The sequence below is a fragment of the Rhipicephalus microplus genome, chromosome 3, assembly GCF_043290135.1.
Source record: "Rhipicephalus microplus isolate Deutch F79 chromosome 3, USDA_Rmic, whole genome shotgun sequence".
NCBI lineage: Eukaryota > Metazoa > Arthropoda > Arachnida > Ixodida > Ixodidae > Rhipicephalus > Rhipicephalus microplus.
Genome location: NC_134702.1, coordinates 12,370,925 through 12,385,760, shown reverse-complemented (window position 1 = coordinate 12,385,760; position 14,836 = coordinate 12,370,925). Strand labels below are relative to the sequence as shown.

The 14,836-nt window shown below is 52.6% G+C and overlaps 1 protein-coding gene across 3 annotated transcripts in view; it reads left to right on the top strand.

The window, feature by feature from the left end:
* LOC119182172 (zinc finger protein basonuclin-2-like) overlaps positions 1 to 13,303 on the top strand; it is a 302,065-nt gene extending 288,762 nt beyond the window's left edge. For all 3 annotated transcript variants that reach the window (XM_075888896.1, XM_075888898.1, XM_075888897.1), the window contains one exon: positions 9,436 to 13,303. In XM_075888896.1, the coding sequence (XP_075745011.1) occupies positions 9,436 to 12,327 (2,892 nt within the window). In that variant the 3' untranslated portion in view covers positions 12,328 to 13,303. The remainder of the gene's footprint in view (positions 1 to 9,435) is intronic.
* Positions 13,304 to 14,836: the final 1,533 nt, after the last annotated feature.

Sequence of the window (14,836 nt, the reverse complement as noted above, 5' to 3'; positions counted from 1 at the left end):
AAAGGGTCCGCCGAACTGTTTGCTCAATGAGCGGGGTGATTTGCGGGGGCCGCCGCGACCTCTTGTTCCCAGGAAGATGTCGCATTTGCTGTCGTCCCCCGAACGGCCCACTCCGTCGTGGCGACAGGACGTCTCACCCTCCTGCTAGGACGGACAATACAGGGCCGGCGTAGGCAGCCGGTCGTTCGGTTATTTGTTTGAAGACCAAAGGAGCGCCGCTCCCCCGCCAGCCCTGGCGCCGGCCATGACTGCATCCATTGAAAAGGCCGCCGTAAACAAGCTTCAAATGGTCGCCGAACGACTCGTTTAATTAGCGGGACGATTCCCGGCCGCCGCCGCCGCCGTCATCTTCCAAAGAAGAAGCTGCACTTGTGGTCTCCCGAACTGCTCACGGTGCCGTGGCGGCAAGACGCCGCACCCCCCCGGCCAGGTGGGAACAATACATGGCGGACACAGGCCGCCAACCCGTTTGGCGACCAAAAGGAACATCAAAAGGAACGCCGCTCCCTCGTCAGCTCTGGCGCCGGGCACAACAGCTCGTCCGCCAGCGGGAGAAGCGACCTGAGGGTGACCAGCTGCACAGGTTGCCCGAAGTGTCGCTGTGTAGTGCTGTCTTCCAGGCCACTGCTGATGACGCTCAGCCAAGGACTCTTTCCCTCTCGTTCCCTGTGGCTCCCCTCTGGGAAAAGCATTCATACACACCACCACAGGCACGGGAGAGCACCCTGCCCGCACTGAGACACGTCGAGTCCGACAAATTATCCAAAAGCAACCTTACTTAAGCAGTATTACCAAACACAAAGCAGCAATCGGGACGTTTCTCTGAGGTTTCACCAAAACTCCTAATCCCGATCCGATAATAATCTTTCCATCAAACGGCTTTCAAGAAAACTAACTGTCAAGTGATGCGCTCACCGTGGCATACCCGAGTGCTTGCGTGAGTAATCCGCCGTAACCCACCAGGTATCATACTCATAAAATAAAGCATTTTACTTCACGCTATCTTTTAGTTCCCGAAATTTAGTGCCGCCAAAGCCAGTCGTCAATTCCTTTTGAGAAGACGAAAGCATAACTGTCGTGCTGTACCTACATCAGGACATCCTCATTACACGTCTGCCATCACACGCTATAGTGCTCCTGCATGGATGAACCACTCATTAACTCTCGTGAGGTTACCACTCTACACTTAAGCTCATGAACTAAAACGTACACGTAAACCCACGAATACCTTTCCTTACTTCAACACCGGAGACATGCGAACAAAACGAAAAATAACAACAAAAAAACTTTCGCATGAATCCTGAAAACCTCGCAAGAATATCCTTGCGTCCGTGCGCTCACTCAAAATTCGTCTCTAACGTCGGTCCTACTTGACAAACGCCCCTAACGTGTCGTTATACGGCCGCAAAACGGTTACCTTTAAAACCAATACATACAAAGCTTAAAAAATAAACAGCATGGTACCTGCTACGTAAACGCTATCTAGTAGCAGAAGTACAGAACACATTCCAAAAGGAAAACTGACCTAAACAGTCAAAACAGATATTCAAAACTAAAAAATACAAATCCGCGGGAGAGCCCTCCGAAACGCTTACCGCTGTCACTTAATTTTGAGACGAACGCGCGGCGTCGCGTCCTGTGGGTCTTTCTAGGCGAACGGGAATGGAACAATGGCAAAGCCCATTCGCTTCGCCTCCGACCCCCGCAAAGCTCTGCGCTGACAACCTGCGTTCTTACTCTCGCTGAGTACCTCGCACTCCCGCAGTCCATCAAACATGCCGTCGATAGAGCGACGAAAGGGTCTGCCTTTCTACCCAACGTGCTTTTTTTTTTTTTTTTTCGTTTTGTCCGGCGGCTCGGACGCATACAAACCAACTCCGGTGCCGATGACAAACGCCTAATTCTGTACGCTCTAATGCGTGTCACTATCCTTCCAATAGATCTCCTTACAACGCATATCGGCAACTAAAACGATAGAGTGCTAACGAAAACAAAGTTCAAACTAGTTATTTACAAAATCACTAAAGTAAACAACCAAAACATTCCTTTTTACAGTCCCGAGTCGACGTTTTCTGACAGGCTAACAGCTGTTCTCACTAACTTTTAGTCTAACTCGTGGTGGTCGCGCCCGGAACGATTTTCTCGAGAAGCGGGGTCTACAACACGCGTCAATCGCCCTGCTACCGAACCCCGCGACGTTCCTCGAAGCCGACTTGCTGTCGCTTCCTGCCCCTCGAAAACCACCGACTCTTTTGCCCCGCACCCCGTCCAATGCACCGCGAGAACAACGGAAGGGTCTCTTGCCCTTCGGCCACTTACGCACACAATGCGCTTCTCTTTTCTTTGTTCTCTGGCCGCTCGGACGCTTGCGATACGGCAACTTTCTTGAAATTTCGCTCCGCCATTTGAATACATTCCTCAAACGCGTCGCGATTTTTGCCTCGTCTTTACGGCGCTTTCTCCGTTTGTCACGCTTCTTCGTGCCGTCTACGGAGCCTTTCGCCAACCTCTGATGCTCGTCAGCACCCACTTGCTTGTTAGCTTTCCCGCGCGCACTGTCTGAATGATTGCCTAGCAATTCATCCTTCCAACACTGCCGCGTACGATGCGCTTTTCTTTTCCGGCGGTTCGGACGCATACGATACAGACCCGTCAGAGAAGACAACGGCACTTTTCTCGCGATGTCACTCCGCCGTTTGAAAACCTTACTCGAACGCGTTGTGCTCATCGCGAGCTTTGCCTTACTGTTGCCCTTCGGACGCTTTCTCCCCTGTGCACGCTTCTTGGCGCGGACCTGGGAGCCTTTCGTCCTACTCTGACGTTCTTCATCACCGATATGCTCCTCCGCCGTCTCGCGCGCCCAGTCCTGATGATCACTTATCAGTTCATCGCTAGACCGCGGCCGCGTAGATTGCGCTTTTCTTTTCCTCACTCTCCGGCCGCTTAGACGCATGCGATTCGAGCCAGTCAGAGAAGACAACGGGCCTTTTCTCGCAAATCCGCCACGCCGTTCGAAGGTCCTCGTCAAACGCGCCGTGCTGATCGCGAGCCTTGCCGCGCTTCTGTTTTTCGGACGCTTTCTCCGTTTGGCACATTCCTTGGTGCCAAACCTGGAGCCTTTCGTCCGCCTCTGACGCTCATCAACATAGTCTACAGGGCTGCAAGGTTCGATGGAACACTCTGTTAATCTTAACTCCGTTTCCACCACCACGGAACCCTCACACCCTGCTGCGACCGCGAGCTCTTTTCTCTCAGAATGGGTTAAAACCTGTTCCATTCCCTTACAGGCACTAGCCTTTTCTTCGGCCTCAAACGGCACCGCCGCTATATCTACAGATATCAGACATGTAGCCTCCGCTTCAGTTGTAAACGGCACCGCCGTTACATCGCACCGTTCGTGCGCTACATCTACAACTTTCTGACCTGTAGCCTTCTCTTCAACCTTAAACGGCACCGCCGCTACCTTGCACCGCTCGTGCGCTACATCTACGGATTGACCACTCTGCTGCAATGCCACCCCTCTACGCCGAATCCTATCTATCTCTTCGTCTAATTCCTGCATCCTTTTCATATGTTCTTCATGCCTGCGCTCAGCTTCCAATTCCTCCTGGCGCCATCTTTCCTTTCTTTGCGCCCTTTGTACTTCCATATGTTCTTCATGCCTGCGCTCAGCTTCCAATTCCTCCTGGCGCCATCTTTCCTTTCTTTGCGCCCTTTTTACTTCCTCCTCCTGGTCCAATAAGTACATATTCCCGAAGTGCTCGATTTCCTCATTGTCACTATTGCTTTCGAGAATCACTTCGCGGAGTTTAGAAGCAGGCATATCATCATTAAAATCTAGCTCCAGATCCCAACACAGGTTCAGCAGGTTCTCTCTCGTCAATCTCGTAAGATCCATGGCGACTACTTTGCTTTGGCTCAGCTGTGACAAAGCACAAACCCACCAGCGTTTCAATTCTGGGTCTAGAGAAATTGAAGCCTGGCAAATCTCACAGCGGAGACCACAAGCTTAAGCACCCAAGTAGCACTACGTGGCCAACATCCCTCTCTACTTTTTCTTGTTAATTTTTCACTCCTGCTTTTTACAACATCCTAAAATTTAACCCGCAACGTACCCTTAGAAATTTTGAAACATTACCACTTGTTCCTATTGAATCATCTAAGCTTTCCTGCTTTAGCGTACTTGCTCAGATAATCATCCAGTGCTGCCTTGTGCTGAGATAACAACCACAGTGGCCAGGCAGTTGTTGGTTATATCTATCTTTTAACGAATCTAGGCTAAAAGACTCGATATATCTCAAGCACAAAGCCAGGCACTCACCCCATTACGTGCGGTGGTGGTACGCTGCTTCGATCCCGCCGAGTTCCAGGGCTTTCGGCTGGCCTCCGGTACATGTCGCTCTCCGTCGCAGACTCGTATCCCACCGCTGCCAACCAGTTGTTGTGGTCTGGGTCCTGTGGGTCTCGTCGTTGGTAGCTGGCTCCCATCGGACTCGTCCCTTATAGCGAGAAGCAATGCTTATATGGGAAAACAGAGAACAGACGTTTATTTACATTAGAGAGAGGTCAATAAGAAAGTTTAGATATATAGTGGCGTTCTTCGTACATGGCGAGCTCTCCACTCGAAAAAGCACCCCGAATGAGCCGTGGGGGCTCATTATAAAGGGTCTGTCCTCCCCAGATCCCTAGATCGGGGACCGCGTACAGAGGGCACCGTCCAATCACGGATCACACATTACCCGCGAGGGTGACGAGCACGCACGGTCCACGTGAACGTTCAAAATTGAAGCGTGATCTCTGCACTCAAAGGTGGTGCCAGCAGGGCTCTTCCTCGTCGTGTGTGTCGCTGGTCGAGAGGTCCCACGCTCAGGACGGCATCCATCAAAGGGTCCGCCGAACTGTTTGCTCAATGAGCGGGGTGATTTGCGGGGGCCGCCGCGACCTCTTGTTCCCAGGAAGATGTCGCATTTGCTGTCGTCCCCCGAACGGCCCACTCCGTCGTGGCGACAGGACGTCTCACCCTCCTGCTAGGACGGACAATACAGGGCCGGCGTAGGCAGCCGGTCGTTCGGTTATTTGTTTGAAGACCAAAGGAGCGCCGCTCCCCCGCCAGCCCTGGCGCCGGCCATGACTGCATCCATTGAAAAGGCCGCCGTAAACAAGCTTCAAATGGTCGCCGAACGACTCGTTTAATTAGCGGGACGATTCCCGGCCGCCGCCGCCGCCGTCATCTTCCAAAGAAGAAGCTGCACTTGTGGTCTCCCGAACTGCTCACGGTGCCGTGGCGGCAAGACGCCGCACCCCCCCGGCCAGGTGGGAACAATACATGGCGGACACAGGCCGCCAACCCGTTTGGCGACCAAAAGGAACATCAAAAGGAACGCCGCTCCCTCGTCAGCTCTGGCGCCGGGCACAACAATAGTTATTGGCGCTGATCTTAACGGCTTGCTTTGGAAGTGCAGAATATATGGATGCGCACGCAAGCGGAGTGGCGGAGTACAATAGGCACACCTGCATGCTGCACGATATAAACCGCTCGTTAGTCGATGAGCAACAATACATTGGAGTTGTTGCGAGAAGTCTGGACGTCGTCGCATTTACGGAACCTGGGCATCATGTGCGCGCGTTCTTCCCAAACGCAATCAAACTCGCAATCAATTTACAACTCTTCCCTCAAGAATGGGGCTGCATGTAAGGGCCCTTTTGTTTTACCTGAGGCAATCGCTATCAAAGAGGCGTTCGTTCGTTTTGATGCCCCGGAGATGCGTTACTTCATCGCTTTTAAGGGACACAAATTTATGAGCTATAATCATTTTCTTACCATTGATGCTAATTAACTGTTTATTAAGTGCAGAGCCTATTTGTGAGCCCGTATGCTCTTGTCGCAAAGCTTCTCTACCCCCCCCCCCTTTTTTTTCCTCGCCTGTGCAAAGAAGCACATTAAATAATTGGAGCCTGTGGAGTTAATCTCATTAACAATTCATTTTGTGCATTACTTCACAGGACAGGAGTCTACGAAACAAGCCCCAAGTGAACGCGCGTCGAAATAAATATTCGACTGATCTAATTATCTTCTTAATGTTCGGATGTTTTCAAAAACATAACATCAATAATATAAACTCCACACTTGAATACAGTGCCTCTTCATTAGAAAAATAAACGAACTGTTCTGAACCGGTTACCTCAGCAACTTCAGGACTTTACTATAAGCCTGCTGTATTGTGTAGCATCACTCCAGAATTTTGCGAAATGTTCGCGAGCGCATGCGCGCGTACGTATTAACGCGATAGCGTTAAAGAGCTCGTGTCGCAGAAAACCCGCCGCCGGCGTCGGCCCCGTTGGTTGTGAGCGAAAACTCGTCTCTGCGTCTGTGACCGAAAAATAAAGTTACCGAGATAGCCGCGGGAGGCCGCTACTTGTCCACGCGTGCGCGCGCGATCACACTGAAAAAGCGGCGCCTACGAAAAAAAAAAGTGCTCAAGGTCACGAGCCGTGGTAGTTTCTTTGCCCTGCCACCCCTCCCTGCTTAGCTTCTAGCGCTTTCGTCGGGACGAAAGGAGAGATAATGCAATTGCAGCATGCGAGAAACCTTTGCAACTCCACTCGCACTGGACAGATTCTTGAAATTTTTGTGGCGTTGAATTCGTGAGGCAATAAGCTCTTCTAGTGAATTTATTCCATGGTTACTTGAAAAAAAAAATGTTTCAGGGACCCTTTAACGCATTTTGTTCGACAGGCGTTATGACGAAAACGAGCCCATTCGGCGATAATAGCGCGCGCTGGTCCAATCTAGTGTGTGCGTGTTTCTATGCGTGCGTGTGTATGTAACAAAACACATGAATAAGTATGCACTTAGCGGTTGAAGGGTGCACTAGGGGCCGGATTTCGCCGTCGCGTTCAACTCTTAAAGGCGAAGCTTAAGGGTCCTCCAATTTTTCTCCTCGCAGTTCCGAAAAAAGTGTTTGCGAGAAACATTCAGACTGTGCACATGTGTGCTAATGAGCAAATAAATCTATGCTCACTTTTTATGATTTTTGGAGTGAAAGCAAATGAATTGGGGTTTTCAGTTCAAGCTATAGTTGTCCTCGTCAAAGAAGGCCAGTATAGCGCTCTGCTGCGCGAGCTATGTCGAAAGAATGTACTACATTGGTATAAGTTGGAAACGATAAATTCGTGCGCTGATTAATCACTGCTTAGAAAGCTTCTTTCTCTATTTTTTTAGATATTCGTGTCTTCAAACTGACGCCACACGTGTTCATATCTGTTGGCAACTGTTGCTGTTATCGAAGCGTATTCTCACCAAGATTAACAAATCATATGCTACGTCGTTATTCTTGCTTCGATATTTGCGTATGAACAAAATAATTCGAGCATGTATGGCTATAGATCATGTTAAAACAACTAAAGCACACATCCACACAGCGTCTATGTAGGTGTATGTCTTTTTCTTGTCCTTATCATTCCGTGCACTTCTATTTTTCTGCGAAATGGATTACCGCCATGGCCAATCTTCAGCAGTGGCTATATATCAGTAAGCTATAACAATACGGTGTCCGGGCACACGCCCACATGCCCAAGCACAAAAAGTATACGCAATAACTTATAAACATTTCGTCAGTATACAGCCGCGTTGTCCGAGTGTAAGAAAAAAAAATTGCAGATGCTCATTTCTATAAACGTATACGCCCACAACGCGCTCGCTCAGCATGGCCGGCGCACGTGCTCGGCGCAGTGACGCACACGGCCGAGTGTGGCGCGCGTGGCCCGAAACACCCCGCGTCGCCGCTTCCTTGCCGAGCGGGCGACATCTGGGGCGCGCTGACAACGGCTCGTGTATACAACAGGGCTGCCTCGCTGCGCCTGTTTCCAACTCGCGCGCGTGTGTCGGACCCACGCGCATATTTGGGCTACGCCCGTCCAGCGGCGCGTGTATTTGGAGAAGAGGGGCCGACTCTTATCAACACAAAGCGGCCGGCTGCACGCGCCGCGAACAAGAAGAGATGGCGGCTATTTCGAGCAGGCCAGAACCCGGGCTTCGGCCGCCGCGTACACGATTTACGACGGGTGCTGCTGCTCCGGGGTTTTTTTCGAGGAGAGCCTGCGCTCTGTCTCGTCGGGCCGTCGTCACGCGCGCGCAAATAAACAGCGGGTCCGCGGCGTGTGTCGTCGTCCTGCAAGCGCGCCACGGGGCTAGCCACGCGCTGGATAAACTCCGCGGGTTAAACAAAGCCTTTGTCACCGACTCGTGGGCGCATGCCTTCCTCCCCGTGCAGCTCTTTCCTTCCGGTCCGAGCGAGTCAGCGCCGTGGCGAAGCTATAGCCTTTTAGCCATCTTTCTCCGCTCACCCCAAACTCGTCCCGGGATCATGGAGACCGTGTTTGGGCGTGTGCCCACGAACGGCCGTCGGGTGATGATCCGGAGATGCGCGCATTGCAATACAGCCCCCCCCCACCCCCACCCCCTTCCCCGTTACTTGCGCCGGGATATCCTCGGAAATTTCAGGGTGGTGATCTGGTCCCTGCGCCGAATGGTGCTAAAAGGGGTTTGTTAGAGTCTGGGCTGCCCCGTCGCGAAAGAATATCAGCGCACTTTTGTGGCAGGAGACTAAAGCGCCCACACCACTCACGGTTCCCTGGTGAGACAATGCATATCCAGAACCAACACCTCGTGCACGGTTCTGCGTCTTGTGTGCCGATATGCAAGCAGCCTCGAATTTATTTTGTACTACTGCAGCTCTTTTTCCTGACTCGTTTTGTGGTCCGTCGGGAACCTGTTTCTTTGTGGCCTTTTTTTTTTTTCGAAAGATCTTGTTGTTTTCATTTCGTTTTTATTCGTGTTGATATTCCACATAACGGAGCCTGTTTAGGATGGTTATGTAAGTTCACGCAACTGCACCACGACAATTCATCGGCCCGGATAGGTGCCTTCTTTCATTTACCGTGATAGAGAGAGAGATGTGGAAAAGCAGGGAGAAAAAGTAGTGAGCGAAGGCAATCAATGCACTGACGCTCAATCATAACAAAGAACTGGTGAGTACGTGCCATTACGCATGGTTAAATACTCCAGGACCATTGAAACAGTGCGCATGGGATTGAAAACGAAATGTAGATTTTAAAAAATAGGCAGGTATAGAACAAAGAAAGGTTTGTCGTTGGTGAGCTCACTGCGCGAGCTTATGGGCGGCATTGGGTTGCCGATAGGCTACAGGAGATTTGGATGACAATTTGGCTGGAGACAAAGGAAGAATAGTAGACCGGACTGTCAGGACCCACTATATCGAATCTCGCACTCAAAGTGATCCATTCGCGCAAATTGTTGTGCTGTAGTTTAAGAGAATGGCGTACACGTGCAGTTGCAAAAGAGTAGTCAATCGTGCCTTGTGGTCTACGTTCTGGTGACTCTTTTCACAGTGTTTTTTTTTCTTGCTCTCGCAGGACACGCATGGTATAGTCCTCGAGCGCTGGAACCTTGCGAGCCGGGACGAGGAGCCGCTCATCATCCAGCAGTTTCTTCGGTTTGCCGAAACGCGCGCCTTGGCCCACCATTTCCTGACCAGCGATGCCGCCCCGCTGGCGAGCCCCGCCGACGGCCCCCCTCCCGGCCAGCCGGACTCGGACATCAAGAAATTCCTCGAGCGAAGTTGCCGTTCCGGAATCGTGCCGCCCAAGCCGACCTCTCTGTCGCTCTTCGGTGGCAAGTTCACCACCGCCACCTCTTCGAGCGACACCCCGTCTCTGCTGGCATCGCGAGGCACCATGTCCGTGAACAGGGCACCGTCTCTGCGCCATCATCACCACCACCATCACCCGCCTTCGAGCGTCAGCTCGGGACAGTCTGCATCGCCCCCGGCGGTCGGCTGCTCTCCCGCCGCCAGCCCGCTTACGGCGCTATCCTCGTCCTCGCCGCTGAACAAGCTGCAGAGCATGCAGCCGTACGATTTCCGGCAAACGGATCGCCGGCCCACAAGCCCTGACGCTGCTGGTGGCTGTGTCCCGGACAGTGCCCGAAGCGCCGCGCTGATGCATGGTCATCACCATCATACTCAACACAACAACAACAATAACAACAGCAGCAGTCCCAAGACGCCGCTGTCGTCGCCCACGCACAACCACAACAGCTTTTCGGCGCCGTTCCCTAACCACAGTTCTGACCTGAGCGTGTCCGAAGGTCCATCGGACGACGAAGCTGGCGCCATCAACCTGTCGCTTGGTGTCGGTTCCATGGACTCCGTGTACGCGGCGCGCAAAGTGAAGCACCTCCGCAAGTCCGCCAACCCCATGAAGCGTCGTTGGAATCCGATGGTTTTGAGCACTCTCACTACGAACCCGGCGACGGGCAAGCGCAGGGTACAGTGCCACGTGTGCCTGAAGACGTTCTGCGACAAGGGAGCGCTGAAGATCCACTTCAGCGCGGTGCACCTGCGGGAGATGCACAAGTGCACCGTGGAAGGGTGCAACATGATGTTCAGCTCCCGCAGGAGTCGGAACAGGCACAGTGCAAACCCGAACCCAAAGCTACACACACCCAACCTGAGGCGGAAGATTAGCCCGCACGACGGAAGAACGGCGAACCCTTTTCCGCTGCTTCCGCCGTCAACGCTGCTCAACTTCAACAACGCCAACGCATCGGGCATCGTACCGCCTTCATCCCTTGCAAGCGCGCTTCACGACAAGCTCGGTGCCGTTCAGGAGAAGCTGGCGTCGCTTTGCTCGACACAGTCCATGCTCGGTGGTCCGCTCCCGGGTGACGGCACCCTGAGGCTGACTACGATGAGAAAAAGCAAGCACGAAGAGAGGGCGCCGTCGGTGGAACGGGCGGAGGACCGTTCGCCGCGCCGCAGGGATACGGGAGGCGTCAACCTTTCCTTGGAGAAGGATGACAGAGTCGCGCAATCCCGGCCGAGCCCTCCAGTGCTGGGCGAGAACAAGGGAGTCCGCAAGCGCAAGGCGCTCAACCCAACAAAGTGCGCTGCAGTCACCAGCGATGACGATCTTCAGTATGCCACTTCCGACGAGTCTTCGAGCAACACGTACATTGACCAAAATGGCCTCATGGAGGAGTCCAAGTCAGATGATGACATGGACGATGTGGACGACATATCCACTGATGGTCAAGACGACTCCAAAGATTTTGATGTCGACGACGACCTCGACGACAAGGACACTGACGGCCACATGACGCCGTCTCCGCCGCCGATCAAGTTCAAAACCGAGCGCGAGGTTCCCCACTGGAACTTCGAAGTGGAGCAGGGCAAGATCGGTGGCGTCACAGCCATCAAGAAAGAAGATGAGAAGCCAGAGACAATCCCGAGCAGAAATAGCGAGCCGCGCGCCTCTCCCGTCGTCACCAAGAGAGCCTCTTCGGTCGAAGACTTGTCGACCAAGAAGAATGGAGAGAGGACGTCGCCGGCGGCGAGCGTCAAGACGGAGGACTTGGCCGAGAACCCGCTGCGGCACCTGGAGTCGCTGTCACTGGGCGCCTTCGCGGGCCTCGTGCCCACCGCCCCGCGCAGCCTCTCGTCGGGTGGCGTGTCGTTCCACGCACCCGGACTCGGCCTGGCGGACGTGCCGCGCGACGTGCATGACCCGTGTCTGCGCGACTGCTCGCCGCCGTCTTCCGACCAGCACATGTCGTCGCTGCTGCCGGTGTACCGCGACGCGGCGCTCGTGGGTCCCGGGCTGGAGATTCCGGTGGACAAAGAAAATCCCCGGCGGTGCACAGCCTGCGGGAAGGTGTTCCAGAACCATTTCGGCGTGAAGACGCACTACCAGAACGTGCACCTGAAGCTGATGCACAAATGCACAGTGGAAGGCTGCAACGCTGCCTTCCCGTCGAAGCGGAGCAGGGACCGCCATTCGGCGAACCTTAACCTCCACCGCAAGCTGCTGTCTACGTCGTCCTCCGAGAAGGGAGGCGCCTCCCCGTTCCTCGACAAGGCGCTGTTCCCGTACCCGCCGTCGGACTTCTTCACCGGACTCTACGACCCGCAGGGCCTGCCGCTCAACCTGGCCGACGTGTACCACAGGCTGCCCGAAGGATTCGCTCTGCCACCCAGCTTCCCGATGGGGCCGTTCCACCCGCTCCTGGCGCCTCCGCCGCCATCGACGACCGGGGCCGACGACGACGATGAGGATGATGATTCGCGGCATGGAAGCCGCGGGGCCATGTCGCCGGCCAGCTCCGGTGGCGGCGGCGTGGGTGACTCGCGCAGCGCTTCGAGCCCGCAGCGAGGTGTCTGTCGCGACGATGAAGACGCCGCCACGGACCGAGAAGACCGTGCCTCTTCGCCCGTCGACGAAGCGCCGGTCGCTGTGGCGGCGACGTAACGTCGGCCCCTCGCCGACCGCGCTCCTCAGGACACTCGAAGATTTGATGAGTGCGCGGTCACCGCCGAATTGTCCTTTTTTTTTTTTCCTCTCCCGGCCCCTTTCTGTACAGCACCGTGGGGCGACAGTATTCAGCATCTCTCATGTCCCACACCCCCCTCTCCCCGCATCTTCTTCACGGTACACGAAAAGCGCTCACCGGAGCTCGTGCGCCTCGACGTGCACCTCGCTCACCGGGTGTACGCGTCACGGGCGTCACCGCGTCGTCGCGTAATTTGTGGCAATAGTTCGCGCTCTATCGGTCAACCGAATTTCTTTTTCTATTTCACATCTTCGCATGCTAGATGCCTGGCCTTTCTCTCAATTGTGAGCCCTTGGCCGTCCTCAGTATTTGTGCCCGGCGAACGCGCCGGAGTCGCACGTGTCGGCGCGCAGCACGCGTTATGTTCGTGTAAAAGCGTAAGCGCCTCGACGGTGACAGCCCCTGGTGGCGCGCGCGGACTCCGGTGAGCGCAACAAGCCAGTATACATACACACACACAGGCACGCACTTCATTTTGAACGAGTAGCTAACGCGAGAAGCAACTTTGTTCGGGCGCTCCGTGTACACCAAACGCTCTGTTCGCGTGGTTTGTTAAGTATATGCGCGTTCGTTGTATAGAAACAAAGAAATACCGGGCGCGGGACGCACGCCTCTTGAGGACGCTCTGGGACTCCTCGAAGACAAAAAAAAATGAAAAGGACTCCGAGTGGTGTGCGCGTGTTCGCGCGTTCTGCGCGATGACGACAGTATCAAACCTTGTGTTTTTGTTGTCTGAATTCTGTTTTTAAATTATTTCCACGTGACGACAGCGACAGGAAGACCTGCTGTGCACCACGTTTACAAAGCAAGATGAACCTGTTTCAAACGAGACATTAAAAGGAAAAAAAAATACACCTTGGGACATTGAACCCGATTACCAAGGGACTTGCCAAAGTTTGAGAGCCTGTCTTTTTCTTCTTCCTCGCGCGAAATGCGCTGCGAGGATAGGAACAAAAGAAGACTGCGATCCACGAAAGAAGGACGTTGGTGTAACAGCCAACGCATTGACATCTGACATCGACATGTTGTAATACACACTTAATGGGGAGATTTTGTGTACATCCCAACGGCTAGGGGTCACGTGACTGGGGCAGGTGGGTCACAAATGGCGTCAGAGAGTCCTCCATTTTGAATGAAATGCAAAGTTATGTCTGCCTTTGGTGTAACAACCAACGCATTGACATCTGACATCGACATGTTGTAATACACACTTAATGGGGAGATTTTGTGTACATCCCGACAGCTAGGGGTCACGTTACTGGAGCAGATGGGTCACAAATGACGTCACAGAGCCGTTCATTTCGAATGAAAGGCAAGGTTATGTCTGCCTTTGCATAACTATCGCTATTTCGTAATTGCCCGTGGTTGGCCCGTGTCACTGGGTTGGCCAGCAACGTATGCCGTGGCACCTAACGGTTGGCACTATACTAAGAGCCAGGGTCAAAATGACATCACGCGCTCTATAAAATACGCTGTAAACGTACGTTTATGCACAGAACCCATGAAATTTTGAGGTGCGAACAGACTCGCCTCACTTCATAATTCACTATAAAATCAACGATATCGCTGAACTGACAGCGATGCAACACCTAATGGTTTGATTTTTAAGCATAAATGTAATAATGTGTGCAGTAAAGGTTTCGTGTGATGGGTAATGCTCTCTATGCTTCTTATCTCTAATGAAAACAGTGCTTAACAAAAACAGTGTAGCTTCAAACGAGCAAACAATACGAACACAGTACGCGACACATATTTGCCAGCTAAAATAAAGACAAAAACAAGCAAGATAAAGGGTGTTTAAACGCACTAACCTAAAGTACGCATAAGGTTTAAGCTACTCGTGAGCAACAGTTCCTTGAGAAGCCAAAAATAAACCACTAAAAGACACGTGATGGTGACACCAAGAAAAGTTTTTATAATTTTCCTCTTAAAATTGCAGGCAATAATGTCAGATTCAGTGTTGTGAATGCCATTTGAAAGAACTTCATCGCTGAGAGGAATTTAGGTAGAAAGATCTAAGAAATACCTTCTTTTGAATGAATTGCTGACGAATATTTTGTGACTTGCTTATATTGCTGCAGGCCATTATTATTTCGTTCTTTATATGAAGGTGCTGGACCTAGAAACCATACAAAGTTTACTAAATAATTGGTGCTTTCAGAACGCGAATCCCTTCGCTTGTTGAAAACGTATGTTCAATTCACTGCGTCTTATTTTCTTACGTAACTGCTGACCACTGGAGGCCGACAGCGTTATATTATTTACACTGATACGATTGGCTGCAATATGCTCTTACGAATGGTCTCTTTCAGCGTAAGGCCGTTAATGTGAATACGGGCTCGTGTGTTTCAGCGGCGATAACTTTATGTGTTAAGGAGAATGAAATTCGAGACAAAATGAAACTTATTTCTAGTCAGAATTCACCGC